Source organism: Dryas octopetala, chromosome 7 (genome assembly GCF_963921425.1).
Source record: "Dryas octopetala chromosome 7, drDryOcto1.1, whole genome shotgun sequence".
Classification (NCBI taxonomy): domain Eukaryota; kingdom Viridiplantae; phylum Streptophyta; class Magnoliopsida; order Rosales; family Rosaceae; genus Dryas; species Dryas octopetala.
In genome coordinates this window covers 11103534-11125276 of record NC_141372.1, presented here as the reverse complement: position 1 = coordinate 11125276, position 21743 = coordinate 11103534, and the positions used below count along the sequence as shown (strand labels likewise).

The 21743-nt window shown below is 35.8% G+C and overlaps 2 protein-coding genes across 2 annotated transcripts; one reads left to right on the top strand and one right to left on the bottom strand.

Annotated features, from left to right (window-relative positions):
- Positions 1–74: 74 nt before the first annotated feature.
- LOC147279646 (26S proteasome non-ATPase regulatory subunit 1 homolog A-like) lies at positions 75–7514 on the bottom strand. The gene is made up of 13 exons (XM_086250838.1): positions 7232–7514; positions 6674–6743; positions 6209–6314; positions 5767–5878; positions 5525–5693; positions 3357–3820; positions 3116–3251; positions 2780–3028; positions 2473–2693; positions 2052–2310; positions 1701–1933; positions 842–1364; positions 75–521 (listed from the first exon to the last, which is right to left on the bottom strand). The coding sequence occupies exons 1-13, from the start codon at positions 7372–7374 to the stop codon at positions 189–191; spliced, it is 3018 nt and encodes a 1005-aa protein (XP_086106964.1). The 5' UTR covers positions 7375–7514; the 3' UTR covers positions 75–188.
- A 273-nt stretch (positions 7515–7787) lies between these two features.
- On the top strand, positions 7788–21125 carry LOC147279645 (oligoribonuclease-like). The gene is made up of 8 exons (XM_086251976.1): positions 7788–8286; positions 10028–10159; positions 11924–12000; positions 14320–14401; positions 14559–14614; positions 16498–16584; positions 19475–19565; positions 20681–21125. Exons 1-8 carry the CDS (start codon positions 8052–8054, stop codon positions 20794–20796), a joined length of 876 nt encoding a protein of 291 aa, XP_086108102.1. The 5' UTR covers positions 7788–8051; the 3' UTR covers positions 20797–21125.
- The last annotated feature ends 618 nt before the right edge of the window (positions 21126–21743 follow it).

The window sequence follows — 21743 nt, the reverse complement described above, 5'->3', positions numbered from 1 at the left end:
TCTTATCGATGATTCAGTTGAAGTTGGATCAGCTGAGGGCTGATATTCGTGGCGCCATTTTGACTAACAGAAGATAAATAAGTTGATGACTAAAACTCTTTAAACCACGATTCATCAAAAGGTACATATGAAATGAAAAAGAAAGTGTCAAATCTAATGTTTCCTCACTGTACAAAGGGGGAAAAATCTCACGTTTGACTAGTAGTGTATTCAAAGGGCTGAGGTGGCTGAGGTTCCTCATCAACTGCCATGGCTGATGCAGAATCCGGCTGTCCTGTTGCTGATCCACCAGCAGATGATGTTGTAGAAGAGGGTGTGTCCGTAAGTGAAAGCACCTCGGGTTCAGTAGGTCGCAGGTCTCTTAACAGAACAAACCCAGAAGGTGCCAGTTTAATGGGCACATATCTGCTCTCTTCCAGAAATTTGATATATTTCTCCTGAGCAGGAACCACCCTAGCTGGGTTGGTCAAAATTTCAAAAGAAGGCTCAGGCTCTGATTTCTTCTCTGCGGGGTTATCGACCTGCCAAAGGGGATGAGGAGGGATTTGGATTCAGAACAATTATGATGTCATAAACAAAAGATTGCAAAGTATATGGATCCAATCATAGTTCTCTTCACTAGTTTGGACTTGCTTCTGTGCACATATCAGAGTACTTGGCAATAATTATGGAACAGTTTAAATCACTACCAGTGTGTACCATAAAACTAGTAGCAATCTTTGGAAAGAAAGCAAAATTTTAAACATTGAACTTGTAGCAATCTTTTAAGTAAATGCAATTATGAGGGAAAAAGGGAAAGGAGAAAGGTGTGGGATGGGACCGTTATGCCCATAATGGTTACCTGCATTGAATCCCCATCCTTCTCACCAGATGAATTTCCTTTCCCAGTATTTGCACTAGAAGATGTAGCCTCTGCCTCAGATGACTTTTCAGCATTTGCCTTCTGCTCTGCTTCTTTCTTGGCCCTAGCTTTGGTGGCCTTTGCTGATGTTGATAGAACGGCAGTGGGGAGTTTTACAGCTGATGTAGTGGTTGGCACAGTGGTTGGTTTAGGATATTTGAAAAGTGAAGGTTGGGCATGGGACGAGAATTCAAACTTTGGAACTTTCAAGTCAGAGTTCAGTCCAATTAAAGCTGTTGGTGAGAAAGCCAAACTTATGAAATAAATAAGGGGATACCAATACCAAAACTGGCTGAAAACAGCAAGGCCAACAACTGCAGTGACCTTATCATGTTTTGTCTTAGAAAGCAATCTTATGGTCACATTCCTTCCACCAGCATCAAGAATTCCAGAGGCCAATATTGCTCCCATTTTGCTCATGGTGTCCTCATGCTTATCAAGAATTATTTTCTCCAATTGCCGCCTATATTTAAAAAACAAAATGAACAATAAGTTAACATGTTTTGTTAAATTTGAAACATCATTGAAAAATGTATAACTACATGTTTATTTATCTAGCTATCCATTTATATATATATATATATATACACAGTAATTCTCACATCTGGTGACCGGATTTTTGCTAAAACTTGGATGACAGCCAACAACCGTTGGATGCATCTAATAGCAAAGAAACTCTTCTACTTTTCAAAGGAATAATGGCTAACTCAGCGCTTATTACGCGAGTACCTAAACGCTCCGACACACACATAGAAAGGGAAAGAGTTGAGGACTTTTGCAAAATATGATGACACAGTACCTGAAAGCTCCAACACGAGAATCACTGGCTTCACTAATCTGGACCATGACCATAGCCATTGCAATCAGGGCACCTTGGCGCACAAAATCAACAACATCTGAAGTCAGCGGCTCTAACAAAGATATCGCCTCACTCAAGCCAGTACCAGCACAGGAAATGCCTACCGCAAGAGCAGCACCATATCGAACATGTGGGTTGTAAGACTCAGATAGCAAGGAGACAATTCGAGGCGTCTGCAGTTTGGAGATGCAAAGCATATATAAGACCAACAGAAAGCAACATCAAATTTCTCAGGAAACAACATAAAATGGAGTACAGAGAGCACATCAATGGACAAATAGAATTACCAACCTGCTCTGGCTCGGAGTATAGGACAAACCCAAGTGCTAGAACAGCAGTCCTCCTGACATCATCACTCACATCTGACACGGCAAAATGCAGCAGCTGGCGAATGGCCTTGTTGTTTGCTGTCCCCCTGTAGGCCAATGCCAATGCATACATACCACCATAGCGTAGTATAGGATCTTGATCCCTTGTCATTTGCTCAATTAGTGTGTCTGCTTCTTCTTCTCTTCCATATACCGTCAGGGCAATCCCCAACGCTAACCCCCTGTAACGTACAATATAGAGTTAGCAAAGACCACAAATAAAAAAATTATCATTCCTACCACAGATGTCAAAATGATCTTGCTATTCTCAATAAATAAATATTTATTAAAAAGCCCAAGAGGGACAGTACAGGTACAAATTTAGGTCATGTAATTATCTATACCTGATGATCTTTTCATGCTGTGTCTCATGTGCATAAGCAAGCATCTCACTAGCCTTCTCACTTGAAGTTCCAACCATAAGCAAACCCATACTGATCCCAGCAGCTTCACCTGCAACAGCACTATCAGTATAGAGCACAGTTTTAATGTCATCGTAGATCTCTTCATCTGCAGTTCCTAAAGCTGCCAAGCCAAGGCCTAAGCATGCACCATGTTGAATGACCTGCATAAAAGATTTCCCATTAGAAACATTTACTGATAAAGTAATATGCACAAAAAGATGTAATCACTGGCTTATAAAGTACACACCTCCACATTAGTACTGCGCAGGCTATCACGAAGGAATTGTTTGATGCCCTCGCCATGGTTGGCATGAATGAGACCCAAAGCATACAGAGCACCGCCTTCTGAGTACGGACTGCCACCACCACCAGCCCCACCCTGAGGCAAGTAAGGTGCCATCAGTGATCTTCCCTGCTGCAAGTGGCCTCTGTGAATAGCACCTAGCCCTGCTGTTGCACTGAATTTAGCCCAATTTGTGGCTCTGCTTAACCAGTCCTGAAAATTTAAAGAACCGAAGTTGTCAATATCCATAAAAAATAAAATATGCAAGGTGATAATGAAAAATTAAGTTGTCTGCCTTACCAGATTCTCCCTAAGAAACGTGTCCACAGTTGTCCCAGCATGCATAATTGCATTAGCATAAATCGTTGCACTATGACATACACTATTTCTTGTCTCAACAGACTGCTTTATTGTCTTCAGAATAAGAAGATCGGACCTAAATGCAAATCACAGAAGACAGTCAAAGAACTTCTCAACCATTCATGTCCAACAGAAACAAAAGTAATTTATGACTGAATAAAATAAAATATAGCAGCCTCACTTGTTATGAGTGTACAAAAATTGTAGAGTCAACTGTATTGACGTCTCTCCGGACAAAATTCCTTTAATTTTGGTCAGCCTCTCGGAATATATCACTTCATTTGGATCTTCGCGCACACTCACATTAGAAGTAGAGCTTCCATCTGTCATTTGAACATCCTCTGGAGCAGAACTTTCATTCTGAGCAGCTTCACTGGATTCTGGCTGCGCAGCTTTTGAAGGCTGAGACCTGGGAGTTGGAAGGCGATTTCTCACATTTAAGAGAAAAGCTTGGTGCTCATTCTCTGAGAGATCAAAGGCTATTTGATATGCCAAGAGTTCATCATCCTTGTTTTCAGAGTGCAAAAGCTTTTCGAATATGCTTGCAACACCTTCAGGCTCATCCAAGAACATGAGACACTGACAAATGCTCAAGTAATCTGGAGAAGGCAGCTTTTGATACACTTTGACTAGAAGACGAAGTACCTGTACAAAGAACCAAACAATGACAAATTTCTGTCACTCTCCTCAATAAAGATTATTTGGTTCAACCAACATAACACAAAGCATTAAATAAAATGTGAGAAATTATTAAACATGATATCTCTGGAAGCATAACATAGAAAAAGAGACACAAAAGAGGCAGATACATGGACATAACATACAATATTTTCCAAACTAATTATATCTGTTTCTCACTTTAACAACAAAGTTTTAAATTTAAAGCAAGTCACTGAGAAAATAGATGTAAGAAGAAATAAGGAGAGAACACCTCTAAGAATTATAATGTAGTTTTCCAATGTGAGAGTCAGAATCTGTGCAATCCAGAATATTTGTGCACCCATAAATCAAAACACCTCAAACAGTAGAATGTAAAATTATTATCGTGGAGACATCTCTGAAGTGCATCAGACACAACCAAGCAGTGCTGGAACACGTGGTCAAGAAACCTTGGAAAATAGTAAACAGCCTATAATTAATATTTCAAAAAAAAAAGCCAGAATGGTATCAAAAGACATGTTCATGTGTAAAACTGTTTATAATCTAGTCTTACTTCAGCCTCCATGTATAAAATTTATATTCTACTTCTATGGGGATGTAAAGTGATGGCCATGATTTGGGTAATTGGGTTATATGGACAGAGGGAAATAATTTTTTTTTTTTAAAGATTATAGAGGGGATGGGGTAGAAGAGTTATGGAATAAAGTCAGGTTTTGGGTCTCAATTTGGGCATCTGTGTTGGTAAATTTAGGAATGTATCTCTTGATGCTGTTTTATTAGATGGGCAGGCAGCTGTTCCCTAGATAGTTAGTAACAGAGGAGAATGTATGAGTTTTGCTGATAAAATTTTTCTTTCTCCTAGACTCTGCTGGAACACACCCAGAATACCAGTATCAGAACCACTAGCACTCTGAATGATTTTCTCCTATTTTAATTAACTCCATAACCTTTAAGAATACTATGCCGTCAAATATTGAATTAACATGAAAGAGAAAACAAAACCACATAATGAAAGAGCAAACACATATTAAAGCTATGTATTGCACCATCCATATCACATTACATGTTATATGCATATAAAACGTTTTTTGAAAAGTACTTGCATTTTCCACACTTTTCAATAGCATGACAAATACACATATTTAAAACAAACATAGAATAGATACACGTATATAAACATAAATGACAAAACAGAATACAAATTAAAAAACTAAAAAACAAAAACCCTTTTTTCTGCCAAGAGTCCAAGACGTATAATTTTCAAACTCAGCTCCTCACAATCGGCAACCCTAAGTTATTTTCTGAACAATAATTATTGTTTTTAGTAGTTAATTTCTTCAAAACATGTGATTCCAAATAAAATTGATTAATATCATATATTGCCGGATTTTTAACCTGTATTTTTCATTATATATTTTATTACACTTGTACAAACCAAATTATATAAGCTTGTTGTATCTGTATTTTTTGGCAGAATTTGTCACCGTATTTTTAAATCAACCATGTTATACACATCTGTATTTCATACATTTCCACATTTTTTTGGTCGTAGATGCTCCTAGAAAGTATCATAGCCACATACCACAGAGAAACAGAAACATCCTTTTAACAACATGATGGTAGAAAAGAAAAGAAAAGAAAAGAGATACAAAGTCATGTTGTATCTAAACCAATTGAGCAAAGCCTTACCTCTTGTCTATATTCTCTAAGATTAACAAAGGAATGAGAGACATTTTGGCAATACGACAGAGTTCCATGGACATTATCACTTTTTGTGATTACTTCCTCAAGTATATCCAATCTTCGAGATTCAATTGCAATCCCCATAGCTTGTTGGTATTTTCCATCCATGATACACCTAGAGGGAGAAAATGGTAAGAAAGCCAGTAGTACTGAAGTATTGCATTTAAAAACAATAGAGGCCTGCGTACTTATTCAGCATTTTCTCGACAATTGCCTCCAACCTAGGATCCACAACTGATGCTTCAGAATTTGACTCTGCCGCTTTAGACTTAAGACTAGCGTACTCATCTATAGCTTTAGCTGAGGAGAGGAGCAAACAACCAAACATTTCATGTAAATAAATCTGATTATGCTATATCACAGTTCCATACATCTAGTCCACTTCTAACAATATCAAATCAGAGATGATATTCTACTTGATAATGAAACAAAGTTGACACCAGTTTAAAATATCTTAAATCTACTTGCATCACCCTTTCATAGGTTTTTTTTTCTTTTCAGTCAAAGTACATCCTGGATCCGACTTCTCACTGTTACTGCTCACAGAAGTAAACTTGCAACTTTTATTGCCTAAAAGTGGTCATGCTGTATCTATTCTAGAAGTATAAAATGACACAAAACTATTCTTACCAAGAAGAGTACGAACGTAATCAGAATCTTCTGACACATCAAATAAGGAACCAGCTCCAAGGGCATAGGAAAGTGAGTCATTACGTTCACTCAAATAATAGAAAACCTGGGGTGAGAAAAAGATAAGCCATGTAAAGAAAAGATCAAACTTGTAAAACTTAATAGAAATTTACACCCATAAATAACAAAGAGAGACACACAGACTTAAAAGTCAACCTGCCATATTTGCATGCAATACTTTGTACTAATGTTCTTCATTAATTTTCAGGATGTTAGAAGGCAAAATTGCAAACATAGAAAATTCAGACAAGAGGAACCAAAGTGGTCAATAGATTTTCCCCAACCTGAATTGTTTTGATTGATCAAACAACCACTTTGGAGAGAAGTAACTTTTAGAGAGTAACAACTGTTCTTGTTTGTGAGACACTCACTATTTCCAAAGGCATCAGAATAGTTAAATTTTACCTTTGACACAATCAATGCAGCCAGTTGTCTTTGATGCAGATCAAACTCTTCATCTTCATACAAACTTTCCCTGAGAAACAATATGACATCATTCTAATATTTCAGAAAAAAATATATAAATACAAAAGTTTTATTTTCAAATACATCGAAATATCATAATTTGAAGAACTAAGGTTAGAGAAGCACACTAACAAAACCAATTTTTAACAAACTTCTGATGACAATTAGGACTTTGAATGGGTCGGATTTTGATCCGAAAGCAATTTTAAATAGTTCGATATTGATGGTATTTCAATTACTTAAATACTCCAATATACACACACAAAAAACAAATTCAAACAATTCTTTTAAGAAAACTAGCACACGTAATTAGCTTAGCTGATTGTTAATTTGTTAGTGTTCCTCAATTTTTCACTTAAATTTCAAAAATTTGGCTTTCTAATTGTTTCTCAGTTATCAAACAATCAAGAAAAACCAAAAAGACAAACCATAATCCCAAACATTCAACAAACACAAAAGAAAAAAAAAAAAACACGGAGGGTGAGAGAGAGAGAGTACATGACTGGTACGCTGGTGGAGATCTCAGGCCAAAAGTTGTCGACCAAGTTGTTGAGGTTGGACAAAGCGTGGAGCTTGAGCAAGGGATGGGCCTCGTTCAGCATGGCAAGTAGCCCACCGGCTGAGCTCACCGTAGTCGCCATTGCTGCACCACCAATGGATCGATAAAACGAGCACTAGGGTTCGAATGGGGTTCGCTAGGATTTGGGTTTAGGAAGAATTTACAGGTTGAGTTTTGTTAATTTCGGCATTCAAATGCTCGATCGGAATATATTTGATCGAGTTTCAGTTTTCTTTCTGGTCACGTAATCGGGTATTCGGTTCTCCTATGGGCTCGCTGGTTTGGGCCTTTGCCTGTTGCCTGTTTTGGGCTATTGAGACTTTTGTTTGCTTGATGAAGTTGATTTTCCAAAAAGAAAATCGAAAAAAAGTATTGTAAATATGGTTTTTTTTTTTTGCCAATATTGTAAATATAATTAATCATGTATATTGTTTACAAATCAACAATATGTTTGGGTTAATATGTAATATCTCACATTACAGTACGTTTGTTTCCTCGAGCTCTCTCCAACAAAAGCCTCCTTCTCTCTTAAGGAGGGAATCTTCCCCTCTTTTCTAGCAGGCAAGATTCCCTCTCTCTTGGGTTAATATGCATATTGCTAGAATGTTGCTGGGTGTATCTTTTCTATTTATTAATGAAATTTTCTCGTACTGTCGAAGTTTTTTGTAGCCGACCCCAGTTTCAATCCTGAATCCGTCCCTGTAATCCGACTGCATAAGGTTTCAGTACAAATTGCGCAAAACCAAACCAATTAGCTCAATGGTGAGCCTCACAAATGCATTCTATGTGCTCGAGCTTGACGTTCAAGACGACGATCAAGTGCGAGAGGCTTCTTCTGCTTCCAAACACAAGGAGGACAAAACCAAACCAATTAGCTCAATGGAGAGCCTCACAAATCCATTCTCTGTGCTCGAGCTTGACGTTGAAGACGACGATCAAGTGCGAGAGGCTTCTTCTGCTTCCAAACACAAGGAGAACACTAGAAATTCTTCAGGTTCGTTAATTTTCCTTAGTTACTTTCCGTAAATTGCAATGTTAGGGTTAGAGCTTTGTGGGATCATTGTTTACTTGAAATGGTTGCTTTTGCTTAGTTTATCTCTGTCTTCTGAGAGTGGTTGAAGTATCTGATTAATTAGCCCCCCGTTTGGTTGCCGAGAAAATTGTGAAAAATTGGAGGAAAATGCTATATTATAAGCTTATTGTTTTTCTTTCTTGTGGGTTTTGGTTTACATGAATGAAAATAGATATAAGTATTCATTTGAGCCATTGAGTGGCTGCATTTAACTAAAGACCTTATGTTTTTGTATTTTTTGCTAAATCTTCTTGTGAAGTATTGCTATCAAGTATTAACCCTGTGCTTGCCTCAATTAACCCTGAGAGTTACTTCTTAGGTCTTGCATTGAGAAATTCATATAATGGAAATGGAAAGTAAATAAAGAAGTTAAATGGAGGCTTTGTCTTGAAGTTTCAATTATTCAGCTCTTAGGCTACTAGAGTACTAGGAGAACATTTAAATTTTTGGAATTAGCAATTTTTTCCTTTTTACCTCTTTCTTGGTCTCCTGTTTTATGAAGTTTGGGCATTTAGTGTAAGTGGTAGTAATCCTGATTATCCTTGGTTAGCTGGTACTGGAAACATTGACCATTGCACCAGACCTTGACTTTAGCTATTATAATTCTGCAAGTAGAAGCTCAAAATAAGCACTCCCAATGTCTTATATGGCTCCCTACTTTGATTCCAAAGAAATACAAAACTAGCAATCTCACTTTCAACCCAACATACACACAACATAACTAAGGCATATGCAAGTATCACATACATATAGAAAAAGTACAATGGAGTAAAATAATACTCACTCCTCAGAGTGAAAAACTACAGCCATGAACCCCAAATTTTCCATGTTATTCCCCCAAGTTATGAGTAACCAAAGAGTGCATTAAATGCAAAATCAAAAGTTGGAATGAAACAGAGATGCCCAAGTATATATGATCTGAATATTGGAGAGTGTCAAACAAACATGAAAATCCTATTACACATACATATAATCAAAGACCTACAAAGCCATATAATACATATAAACATTAAAATTCTACAACACAGCAAAAAGCCGCATTTCATCAAATGCAGATAATCAATTGCAAAGTCAATCTCTGAAATTTGAACACCGCCTTGTAAGGAGTGGTATACTCAATCATTGTATTATCAGCAAGAAGGCAGAGGAGATGGTGGGTCGTCCTTTCCTCCACTTTCCTGTTGCCTGAGAAGTGTGGGATTATATCTTCTTGGTCTTTGGAGTTCATTTGGTGGCACCTTGTTCTATCTCGCGTATCCAATCATCCAACAGAATTGCGGTGTTGGTTTGGAAGTTTACCGCTCCATGCAGTTTTGTGAACAATATGGAGGTAGAGGAATAGGTGTGCTTTTGAGAATATAGAGCTGTCTGCTGCACAATTTTGAGAAGTTTTGAGGGTTTGTAGAATTACTACACTCATGAGTTTATAAGGTGCTTATTTTGAGGCTCTTGCCTATGTATACTACTCAACTGAATCAATAAAATACAATCGTTTTCTCCCTTTCTTTGATCATTTCAACAAAGTTCGTATTCTTTCCTTATCTTTTTAAATAAATGTAAGCCAGATCATGATAGACTTGATATTAGGTATATGAATATGAATATCTGGGATGATTAAAGCATATGAATATCTTCATACTACTGATGTGTCTTTTTGAGGCAGGCAAGAGGGGGAAGAAAGTCAACAACTCGGATAACATGTTGGTCGTAGTTGAGAAACAGAGCCAGAAAAATCCAGTGGTGCCTCCAGAAGAGTACAAGTCGCCCCTTGTATGGATTGACTTGGAAATGACTGGTAAGGATAATATTGTTTGCTCATAATATAATAATGTCTAGGGGGTGTATTCAATTAGGATTTTAAATGACTTTGGTGGAATTCAAAAGTCTCGTAGTATCCAATCAAGACTTTTAAAGGGTCTATCAAAGTCCGATGGTATTTAATGAAGACTTTTAGAGAGTTTATAAAAGTTGCATTATATTCAAAACGTAATTTATTTAATGATAGACTTTCATCGATTTGGGAGTGTAAATTATGTTATATCAAAGTTAGTAATTCTCCAACGTCTTCCCTGCAGATTTCAAAGGATATCAAATATAAAATAACTATATAAAATGGAGGTATTTGTATTTTTATAAGACTGGCTATTGTCACCCCATATTCCTATTTCTCCATCCTCCTTAATTTATTTTAATTACAATATTGTTATATTTTAAATGTATTTTATTGCTAATCATCATATTCCATTTTATTAAGAAAAATATATTTAAACTTCTTCAAAAAGAAAGAAAAAACTATGTATCAACCTTCATCACAACACCACATATGGGGATGCTGCCATAGATCAGACTGTTGCATTCTTTGTTGCTCATGCATGATCGGCACATGGTGGAACTAGAGTTTGAAAATTGCATTAAAGGAGTTATATATATATATATATATATATATATATATAACCCATTAGTGAAATCATTTTCCTTAAGGAAACCCACCACTGAAACTTGAAATTGGAAACAAAATATAAAGACAACAAGGAATGAAATTGTTATTATGTTCGACTTTCAGCATGTAGAGCTAGCAGTTGTCGGATCATTTTGCCAAGTAAAAAGATTATTTATACGCTTGAGAATCATGAAATAATGTGATAACTTTATAACCATCTACTACTGGGGTTGATTAGCAATTTATTAAACTTTATAAAAAATAATTAAAGCTATTATTAGTCTATCAAAATTTATAGGGAATGTCTAGCAAACTCCGTTAAACTCTATATAGAATTCTGCCAAAGTCTATGTAGAGTTTATGAAAGTCATTAAAAATCCATAAACTCTACAAAAGTCGATCACTTAAAAGAACTCTACAAAAGTCAGTGAAATTCCATATTGAATGCACCCCGTAGTCTAACTATATAACAATGATAATTTCAATGGAACTCTTGGCAAGGTTTCAGTGTACTCCAGGTTTAACTGTTCATGCATAAAACAAAACAATTTGTTCCAGTGTAAGCAAAAGGATTCCTTGGTGGTTATTTGTTTCGTTTGAAAGAAAGTTGTGAGAACTGAGACTGCAACTCCATCAGAGAGCATTTCACACCTTCAGAAGTATATGGTCCATTATGTATTATGTAGTGTCTGTGATCAGAAAGAAAAAGGAGGACTTCTGAAGGTGTGAAATGTTCTCTGATGGAGTTGCAGTCTCAGTTCTCGCAATGGCTCTTTTGTACCTCGAGGCCAAGCACATCTATTTGTATTAAAAATGTTTACATGATTGACAGAAATACCCTTGAGGATAAAACAGTAAAAGTAATAATAATAAAGTTAAAGACATGTGCTTCCAAAATTTATTAATATACTCATTTTCCTTATAAAGAAAACAACTACAACAAAGAGGGAGTCAGGGACATATCATATGTGCTGGACATACCATATGTGCTAGACAACGCACTTTCAATCAAGTTGACCTATACTTGTGTTGTCTTTTTTAGTCCACTTCATACATTTTATGGTTAATTTCCTCAAATGTGAAAATCATATCTTCTCTTTTACCTCTGTGGTCGTGCAGGTTTAAATGTTGAAGTTGATCAGATACTTGAGATTGCTTGCATAATTACTGATGGCAAATTAACCAAATCAATAGAGGTATTTTCTTAATTGGCATTACATTTCTGTTCTTACTTTGCAGCATTGCTTATTTATTCTTGGGTTATACTGCCTCTATGCCTCTATTTGTGTCTATCCATTTTTCAAAGGCCGAATCAGAATTTTGCTCATTGTAGTTTTGACCATTTTTTTACTTTTGTTCCCGCGGTTTCAATTTGTGAATTGGATGTCTGTAATTAATTAACGGTTACAAGTAAAGGCCAAATCAAGATTTTCGTTGACTTAATTAGCGGAATGCCTACGTGGCAGGCACATGCAGAGCTATTTTGGCTTTTTTGTGCTACTCTAAAGTAATACATAGCATGTGCAAGACCAAAATAGCCCTGCACATGTGAGCTACGTGGACATTCCATGAATTAATTTGACGAAATTCTGATTTGGCCATAATTGCAACAGTTAATTAATGACGGTGATAAGATTGACAAACTTGAAATTACAAGGACTAAAGTGAAAATGGCCCAAATTTTGCAAACTTTAATTGGCCTTTTTCAAATTTTGCAAGTGTAGTTAATTAATTTTCTTATATTGCTCTATTCCTCTGTTTGTATCTATCCATTTTTCAAAGTTTGCAAGTGTAGTTAACGTTTTTATGTGTCAACACCGTTTAATCATCCTGTATATTTGTATCTTCATTACTGATTTCCATTTATTTAAAAAATTGTAAGGGAGTGAACTTCAGTATATAGTATAATTTTGAATATTTGATCTTTGTTTATTAATAATTATCTTTCAGCATATTTAATTTTGTTTATTCTATGTGTTTTATTTACTTTATCTACAGACAAAAGATTACATCTCTTTCATGTTCTGCCCCTAGAATGCTATAGTAAATTCTTGTATTGACATGTAAAACCTGTAAGTAGGACATCATATAAGGGGACAGCTTCTGAGGTTTTTTTGAAAGAAACAGTTATAAAAGTCCAACTCTATGCATAAAAGGACCTAAATTTTCTCAGTAGAGTATTCATACACAGTTGATTAATGCTGCATCTATGTTCTCTAATTAATCATTTCTGTTAGTTTTTGGTTCTGTATTCTGAAAATCATTTTGAAAATAGTGCTCAAGGAAATTACCTTTTTAGATATAATCTGTACTCTCTGCTTCTTGCAGCTATTGGAAGGTTCTGTTTTCTATTGAGGGAAACTTTCAGAATATCTGTCAACGGTTTTGAGTTTTCTTATATTATTTTGATGGGTTTTTGTGACCCATGATATCTTATGGTGGGGTTACTGCATAGCTTATGGTAGGCTCTCACCTGGCTTTGCTTATATATTGGTGGATGGATTTCTTACTAAATTAAGCTGAAGCCATATTTTTTAGTCTGTACTTATTTATTCTCCCCGATTGGTTCGATTTAGTCTGTTTTCTCGGACATGTTTGAGTTTTGAACAGTACTAAAAGAAGCCATAGGAGAGATATTCACTAGTAGCTTAGCAATGAAGACACCCTTCCACGCCTTCTTTATTCTCCCATCATCTTCTTAAGAGACTAGAACTGGGTTGTCCTCATCAATTCCATTTGACTTACCATACATCTATTGGAGGGATGTATATACCAGCATCACCTGTATTGGGGACTTGAGGGAATTTGCCCACTCATTGAACCAAATGCATGAGCAACATAATTTTCCCCCGTCTCAACATGGTGGGAAGGGTGGACTGTCAATTTGATAGTTTTGTCTTCGTAACCCGCCATGATAGCTTTCTTCTTGCTTCTATTATCCTCCTATGGCTTATTCATCAGTAAAGACATGATTGATGTAATTGGAGAGCAACTAGGGTACAGAAAATGTATATGATAGCACTCGATGGCTCGATGCTTAACCTATCCAAGCGAGCACATGTCTCTTCAACTTTTTAGTGTCTTTCCCTAACTGTTATTGAATCATCTTGACTCTTTGATTTCATTTGCATTTATCATCAGTGTAAAAGTCCCAAAACCGAGGGAATATCTCTACAATGATCTACTTGGATTTGACTTTGATCTCTTTTTGATGATGCTCCCCTGCTATCAAACACAAATTTTTGTTTTTGGGTTATATTTTTATTTATTTATTTTTCAGCATGTGGTAATTTTGAAGGTAAACAGAACAAAAACATGATTTCCTATCAAGTCAAGGAAGTTTGTTTATAGGAAATATAATGAGATGTCATCCGTGACTCTTATTATATACTTTTGTTCACTTGTTCTTTTATCATCTGTGCTCAATTGCAATATGCATCTTGATTGACTAACTAGTACTGGCACTTGATTTCCTATCTTTCTTTTTGTTTTCCTCTTTACATTTTCTCTTTCAGGGCCCTGATTTGGTTATCCATCAACCTAAGGAGTGTTTAGAGAGGATGGGAGAGTGGTGTCAAAGTCATCATGCAGCTAGTGGTAAGCAGGGTGGTATAAATTGTCATCCAACATTGCACCTCTTAGTAACATACGCATATGCTCTATTTATTTCCATGTATCATATAATACACATCAATGTATTATCCTTATAGCATATAATGTAAGGTTTCATGACTAACAAGTTTAATGAAAATAGGGTTGACAAGCAAAGTGCTCCAAAGTACAATTAGTGAAAGTGAAGCTGAGAAGCAGGTGTGTAAGAATTTGGTTCAGCACTTCAGCAGTAATCTTTCTTGTCAGTTTTTTTTTTTTTTTTTCTCTTATCATTTACACATATTGACTGTGTGACCATGTTATAGTTAATGGTCTTGGCACCCTTTATTGTCATATATTATTTTTTTATTTGATAGGAAACATAGCAAATATATTAATAAAAGGGGTACATGGAAAAAGTGGACCAGCAGTCCACAATTGAAGCAACCTCAATCTACTTAAAATAGGACCTCAAGAGCATAAAATCCCGAAAAACCACCCACTTAAATTGAGGAACAACTAGCATAAAAGAACAAGAAACAGCCGGACCAAAGCACTGCTGAAAGTAGAGACAATAGGTTTAATTCAATATGTATTCTTCTCCAGATAATGGAGGTATAAATTCTATACAAAGAGGTGCAAAAAATGGTAAGTACTCAATAACAATCAATAGCTTAATTACTTGCTTAATTATAGCTTAAGCCACAATCTACTCTAGTCAACTCTACAATTAAGGTAATTATGCCAACACTCCCTTTCAAGTTGGAATATAGATGTCTTAGATGCCCAACTTGTCAAGTGAGGAATAGAAAATGCTACTTGTTAGATATCTGCCAATTGATCCTCGTTCTTTACTAACAGAGTACTAATTATCCCTTCTGTCAATTTCTCCTCGATAAAGTGTCTATCCACCTCATGTTTCTACGGTCATGTTGAACTGGATTGTGTGCAATACTGATGGCAACCTTGTTACAGTGTAGATTCATTGGTTCTACCGAACTGAAACCCAATTCTTTCATCAAGATCTTCAACCACAACACCTCACAAATACCATGTGCCATGGGCCCTATTCTGCTCAGCACTTTGGTCCTTCCAACAAATGTACGATATGCAGAAGTTGATCCTTGATACGTTATCGACCCAGCCCTATCAGCAACATCTATATATCCCTCAACCTCTAGAATCCATGATTAGTGATCAATAGGATTATACCAGGTGCAGATTTTAAATATCTGAGAATAGGTGTACAACCTCCATGTGAGCTTTACTAGGTGCATGCATAAATTGACTTACCACATTACTACGTCAACCTCTAGATGACCATGATTAGAGAACATCAAACTTTTACCAGGTGCACATTTTAAATAGTTGAGAATTCAGTGTACTCCATATGAGCTTTACTAGGTGCATGTATAAATTGACTCTCCACACTTACAACATAAGCTACCAAGACATGTATGAGACAAGTAAATCAATCTCCCTACCAGTCCCTAGTATCTACTCTTATTAGTTGAAACCTGATCAACATCATTCCCCAATCTTTGATTTTGCTCAATGGGTGTGTCAACAGGTTTCCAAGCTAGCAACCCGGTTTCAGTCAATAAGTCAAGAGCATACTTACATTGAGACATAAAAATACTTTGCCTTGAATTTGCAACTCAATTCCCAAGAAGTTCCTCAGTGCACCCAAGTCCATCTAAAATACATTCGCCAAATGATTCTGATGTTCATTATTTTCCTCTTTTTCATTATCTGTAACCACCATGTCATCAACATATAAAATCAAAGCCATAAGTTTACCTTCACCACATTTGGGAAAGAAAGTATGATTAGGTTGAATCTGTCCAAATCTGTAATCCTTTGTAGAATGACTAAACCTCATAACCCTATCAAAAATATTCACAATGCATAACAAATTGCATAGGAAATAGTAAATCAGCCATTGAATGTTGCATCTAGCACTTACATTACAGGACCAGATTTGTAACTAAATCCGGATGTCCGGATAGGATAATTCCTCTTATTATGATATTACAGTTACAGTTACATGCTTTTTTTTTTCTTTATATGTCTGTAAATAAATATATGCTTGAATTCTGCAGGTCATAGAATTTGTAAAGAGAAACATTGGAACGTATACACCTCTTTTAGCAGGAAATTCAGTTTATGTGGATTTTGTATTTTTAAAGGTAACATGAATGACTTTTCGTAGATTTTATTTATGATTAGCTTAATTATAAAAAATTATCGATAGGAGGTTGCCCTATTTTTCAGTATTTGGTAATTAATAATACATTGCTGTATGAAAGTCTTCTTCTTCTCTGTTAAATTAGGTGTGCCTATATATTTTATAATCTGATAAGCATGGAAGAAGTTACCCTGCTGTGCAGCACAACTATGTACATTTTTGGCATTAATGTCCAGTTTGCACTTATTTGTTCTATGTCGTAGATGTTGTTATTGTAAACTAGATATATAGAAAGGGCCAGCCACCAGGGAAGGGGGGAACTAGGAGTAGGGGTGTTGAGAAAATAGGTAGAGAAATCATAACTCTAAAAGGAATTAAATTGAGTACAGTTTTAATCAATAACTTCTTCAGACTAAGAAACTAAATAAGAACCAAATCACTCAATTTAGGAAACTAAATCACACCCCTAGACAAACAAACTAGGAATCCAAATATTCTAAATAACTCAGAATCCTAATTTAATTATACTTTTATTCTCCAAGAAAGGGCATACAATAGGCAATTGGGATATTGATATTACAGTTACGGATTACAGCACAATAAAAATGACTCAAACTTCTTTTATTACAGTTGTGAAAGAGTAAACATGAAATGATGAGTAAACTTTTCTAGAGTCCCACCTCAGGCTCCCGATGAATGTGTACTTTCCAATCTTTATATTTGGCATAGCGAAAAAAAAAAAAAAAAAAAAAACCCTGTAGGACCGTGTGCAATTTTTTGGAGCTGAGGTGGCTCATACTGAATAATGGGTTTCAGTTGTGCTACAAGGTTTGGTATTTTTAGGTTTTAGTGATGCTACAAGGTTTTGCACTTTGCATCCTGATAATAGTATGTTTGGATCCAGCTCTCAACTTTGCCTACCTGATCTAGATATGTTGAACACTTACGAAATTATAATTCACCCTCTATAAGCTCTAGTTTTGGTTTTCTTTTAACTGTGAATAAATTTCCTTTGCATTTAAACATTCTCCCATGTGAACACTATGTCTCCTTATCATGCCCTGTTTGGGACCCAAAAAGTCACTAAAATTTGCTAATGTAAGGACTAAGAACTTCACTTTTCAATAATGATAGAGGCTTCATTCTGGTAATGAAGAATGCATAGTTTCTTTCAATTTTTATAGGAATCATTGGATATTGCTTAGTTGGGACAACAGCAATTTTATATTTTTTTACTTAGTCATTAAATTTATCTTGTGTTTCAAAACTGAAATTAAATAATACTTGAGGAAAATATCTATCATTTCCCTGGTTGAAACCCATTGATGAATGTGAGGGAATGCTATTACTTCAAATATAGCTTATTATTCAAATGATAAATGTAAATTGATCTATAGAGGAACAAATGATATATGCCTTTCGTTTTCTAGTGGTGCATGTTAGCAATGGTATATTGTGGTGTTTTACTTTACACCTCTTGCCCCTTTTTATGAAGAACTCGTAGCAATTATATTAGGCTCCTTTTGGAAAAAGTGATTTCTAATCTAGGGATTCAGTTGTGTAGTTTCTTGATTGGACTATAACAATATATAAATCTTTATGATTTGTATTAGGGGAAAAAGGAAGAAATACATAGATTTTAAATACTTGATTGTATCTAGTTATTTCAAATACAGTATATCTAGTGTTTTTGTACTTATTTTCGTTTTTAAATTCATCTAGGTTTATTGTCAAATCCAAATCCCTTCTTTTAAATCATTCAATCCAAATAGACGCTTATCTAATTGTTTATGTTGAATGGTGAAATATTCCTAAAAAGCTCCACTCCTTGAGAATTAGGGACTCTAGACCCATTAGTTTGATTACTAGCCTCTGCAAGATTCTTGCTAAAGTTTTATCTTTGAGATCGCGGGAGGCCTCGTGTGACACTGTCTCAAATTCTCAAGGGGCCTTCGCTCATGGTAGACAGATTTTTTATTTGGTTTTAGTTGCTAATGAGGTGGTGGAAGAGTTTAGAGCCAAGTGTAAAGAGGGTGTGGTTTTTAAAATTGATTTTGAGAAAGCTTATGGTCATGTTGATTGGGGATTTCTCGACTTTGTGTTGGCTAAGAAAGGATTTGGGAGATGTGGTGGATTAGTGGATGTTTGAGCTCAACAAACGTTTCAGTTCTCATTAATGGTAGATCTAGGGATAGCGTTCCAGCTATGGTGCAAATTTTCACTTGGTGGTTCATGGGAAAATAAATACCTGACATGTTCCATAGAAGAAGACCTTATGCATGCTTATCTCCACATCAGTGTGTTGTGTGAGAAAGGAGGGGGGAGAATGCCGGCTACATAGTCTTATATAGCAGGTTCACTTGGCAGATCTGGACTCGCATGTTGGAGGTGTTTGGACTGGTGGGTGTGCCCTAGGAGCTGGTTTTTGTTGTTGTCAGGAGGGCTACCCAGTAGGCGATTACTCTTTTGAGATCTGCTGTTTTGGCTTTCTGTGCTGTGTTTGGCTGGAACTGAACTAGAGGTTATTTGAGGACAAGGTGGAGGAAGTGGACTTAATTTGGTATTGTGCTAGGATTTTAGCTTGTGTCATAGCAATTTTAGAACATTGCTTTTATGTAATTCTTCTTGTTTGCGGTGTTGTTCTCATTGTATAATATGCTTTTTTATTAGTTGTTGCACTTCTCATACATTTTCTTTGTAATTTCTTTAATTTTATCTATTAATGAAGTTTTTGTTTCTTATCGAAAAAGAGTTGAACTTGTATCTATTCTGAAAGATAAGCTTTAGCTATTCGCTTGGTCACCCATGTTTTCCTCATTTTGTTACAGTACTCTTTATTTAAATTAAATGAGCTTGGTTGGATTTCTTAACCGACTTTCTTTTTCTGGCAGAAATATATGCCAGATTTGGCTAGCCTTTTCTCCCATGTAGTAGTGGATGTTAGCAGTGTTAATGCTCTATGCAAGCGCTGGTATCCTAGAGGTAAAATTTCTTCCAGTACCTGGTAAATTCACTTATTTTTGTGCACCATTTAGAAGGCAAGTAAATTCCTTGAATTAGTTTTATTGTTTGTGCCTTAGTTCCTTGATCATTTTAATAGGTTCTTCCAGTGTTGATATGCTTGAAACTTCAGACTTGACCAGTAAAATGTTTGCATGCTACATAGCAACTATGACCACATTTAAGCCATCCGACTGAGAACGCTGGATGGCTTGACCTTGCTTTTACGACGATGAAGTATAGTCCTGTAACTTAAAACCAATTTTTACTTGGCTCATAGAAATTAGGGTTAAAAACAAAAATGGTCCATGAACTTTACAGTGAATCTCAATTTGGTCCACTAACTATAGAAAGTGTCAATTTGGTTCACGAACTTTTCAAGTTATACTAAAGCAGTACAAACGTTAAATTACATCGAAAAATTTAACGGAAACTGGTCATGTGCACGGCAAGTGACCACATTTTTAGGGACATTTCAGTCCGTTCATCACATTTTCATGTGATCAATTCCGTTAATTTTCGAATGAAAGTTAATGTTTGTACTGCTTTGGTACAACTTGGAATATTCGTGGATCAAATTGACACTTTTTATAGTTAGTGGACCAAATTGAGAATCAATGTAAAGTTTGTGGACTATTTTTGTATTTAACCCTAGAAATTATGTTCGTATATGAAGAACATTGGTGACAAAGGTGCTTAACAATGATGAGGAATATGGTGGTTAAGAAATAATAAGTGAAATATTTTTCTAGGCTAAGTTGCAGGACACTGACCTGGGTTGCTTGAACCCAGGCCTGCCTGTGGGACAATTTAGACAAGCCACCCATGCTGTCCCCTTGGGGATGTGTGGAGTAGTACTAAAAAAGTTGCTAAGCAATGCAAATTTTTAATCATCTTCTATTTGCACACGAGACCATCTTTTATTTTTCCCACTTTGTCTTCAGATTCATTGTCATGCTAGCTGGTTATGTGGTTTCCGAGAACTTTTATTTGGGCTTTTCTCTTTTCCATTAGAGTTTGCCCAATACTTTTTTTTTTTTTTGTTACTTTGTACAAGTACTGACTAGTTGCTTCATTTTCTTGCCATTGCTTATCAGAACGACAGAAAGCCCCTTCTAAAGAAAATAAGCACAGAGCCTTGGATGATATCAGAGAAAGCATCATGGAACTCAAATTTTACAAGGAGAATATTTTCAAAGCAAGTAGAAAGTGATACAAGATGGCTTCAAATCCTATGGATTGCTTTGTTGAGGTTTTATTTTGCAAGTACCTCCACATTAGCAGCTTATATGGAATTGGCTCCGGCCCTCTGTAAATGACACACTACTATACTATATCTTCAGTTTCTTACTATTGTGCATTGAACCATCAAGATTGATTTGTGTTGGGAATACCACATCATGTGGTGCGTTGATGTATTGTACTGTTCCAGCTGCCTTGAATGGTGTTCGGTCTCCTCAAATATTACATTATACCCAACTTAGGTGGTGTTTGTTTTTCATCTTAAATCTAATAGACCTAAATTGAACTAATCTTCATTCATCTAATTACTCAAGTCTTGATGATAAGTTGCCATAAAAAAAGTTTAGGGGAAATTGTTGAAATTTTGGCCCAAACAGGGTACCGACATCCGAAAGGGGAGGAAGCTCCATCTTTCACCCATGTTGATGAAATATCGGTAATATCGGTAGTATTAGTAATGATATAGTTGTATCAACACAATATCTTTTGCTTTTAGTTGCCCAACATTTTATTCTCACTTACATGACACACATTGCGTTCTACTATGTGGTGTGCATACAATGTGTGATAAGCAGCCCACTTTGAGATAAAATGGAACTTTTGTATAGGCTATAGTTGAAACAAAAAGGGAGGAGGTTGGTCTCATTTCATGTTTCAACTATGTTGGCTTTGAAGATTAATCCAAATATATGCCAAGGCATAGTGTCATGACTTTTGTTGTTTATTTTCAAAACTTGCAATTTAAGTTTTGTCCAGGGTGAGGGACAAGAGAGATAAATGACAAAATTACCTTAAAAAAAAAAAAAAAAAAACTCAGATACATGCTATGTGACCTTACATTGGAAAGTTTTGAAAGTTCAAGAAGGATAAAATATTTTTACTTTTAGGAAAGGGTGAATAAAAAATGCCACCCAATCT

Bases quoted from the DNA above. Each gene is read 5' to 3' on its own strand.
- LOC147279646 (XM_086250838.1), bottom strand. From the start codon at position 7,374: ATGGCGACTACGGTGAGCTCAGCCGGTGGGCTACTTGCCATGCTGAAC. The intron at 5,694-5,766 runs GTACGCAGGCCT...TTCTCCCTCTAG, and splicing joins GTCGAGAAAATGCTGAATAA to GTGTATCATGGATGGAAAAT. The intron at 522-841 runs GTAACCATTATG...CCCCTTTGGCAG, and splicing joins AGGATGGGGATTCAATGCAG to GTCGATAACCCCGCAGAGAA.
- LOC147279645 (XM_086251976.1), top strand. From the start codon at position 8,052: ATGGTGAGCCTCACAAATGCATTCTATGTGCTCGAGCTTGACGTTCAA. The intron at 8,287-10,027 runs GTTCGTTAATTT...TTTTTGAGGCAG, and splicing joins GAACACTAGAAATTCTTCAG to GCAAGAGGGGGAAGAAAGTC. The intron at 14,402-14,558 runs GTAAGCAGGGTG...TAATGAAAATAG, and splicing joins AAGTCATCATGCAGCTAGTG to GGTTGACAAGCAAAGTGCTC.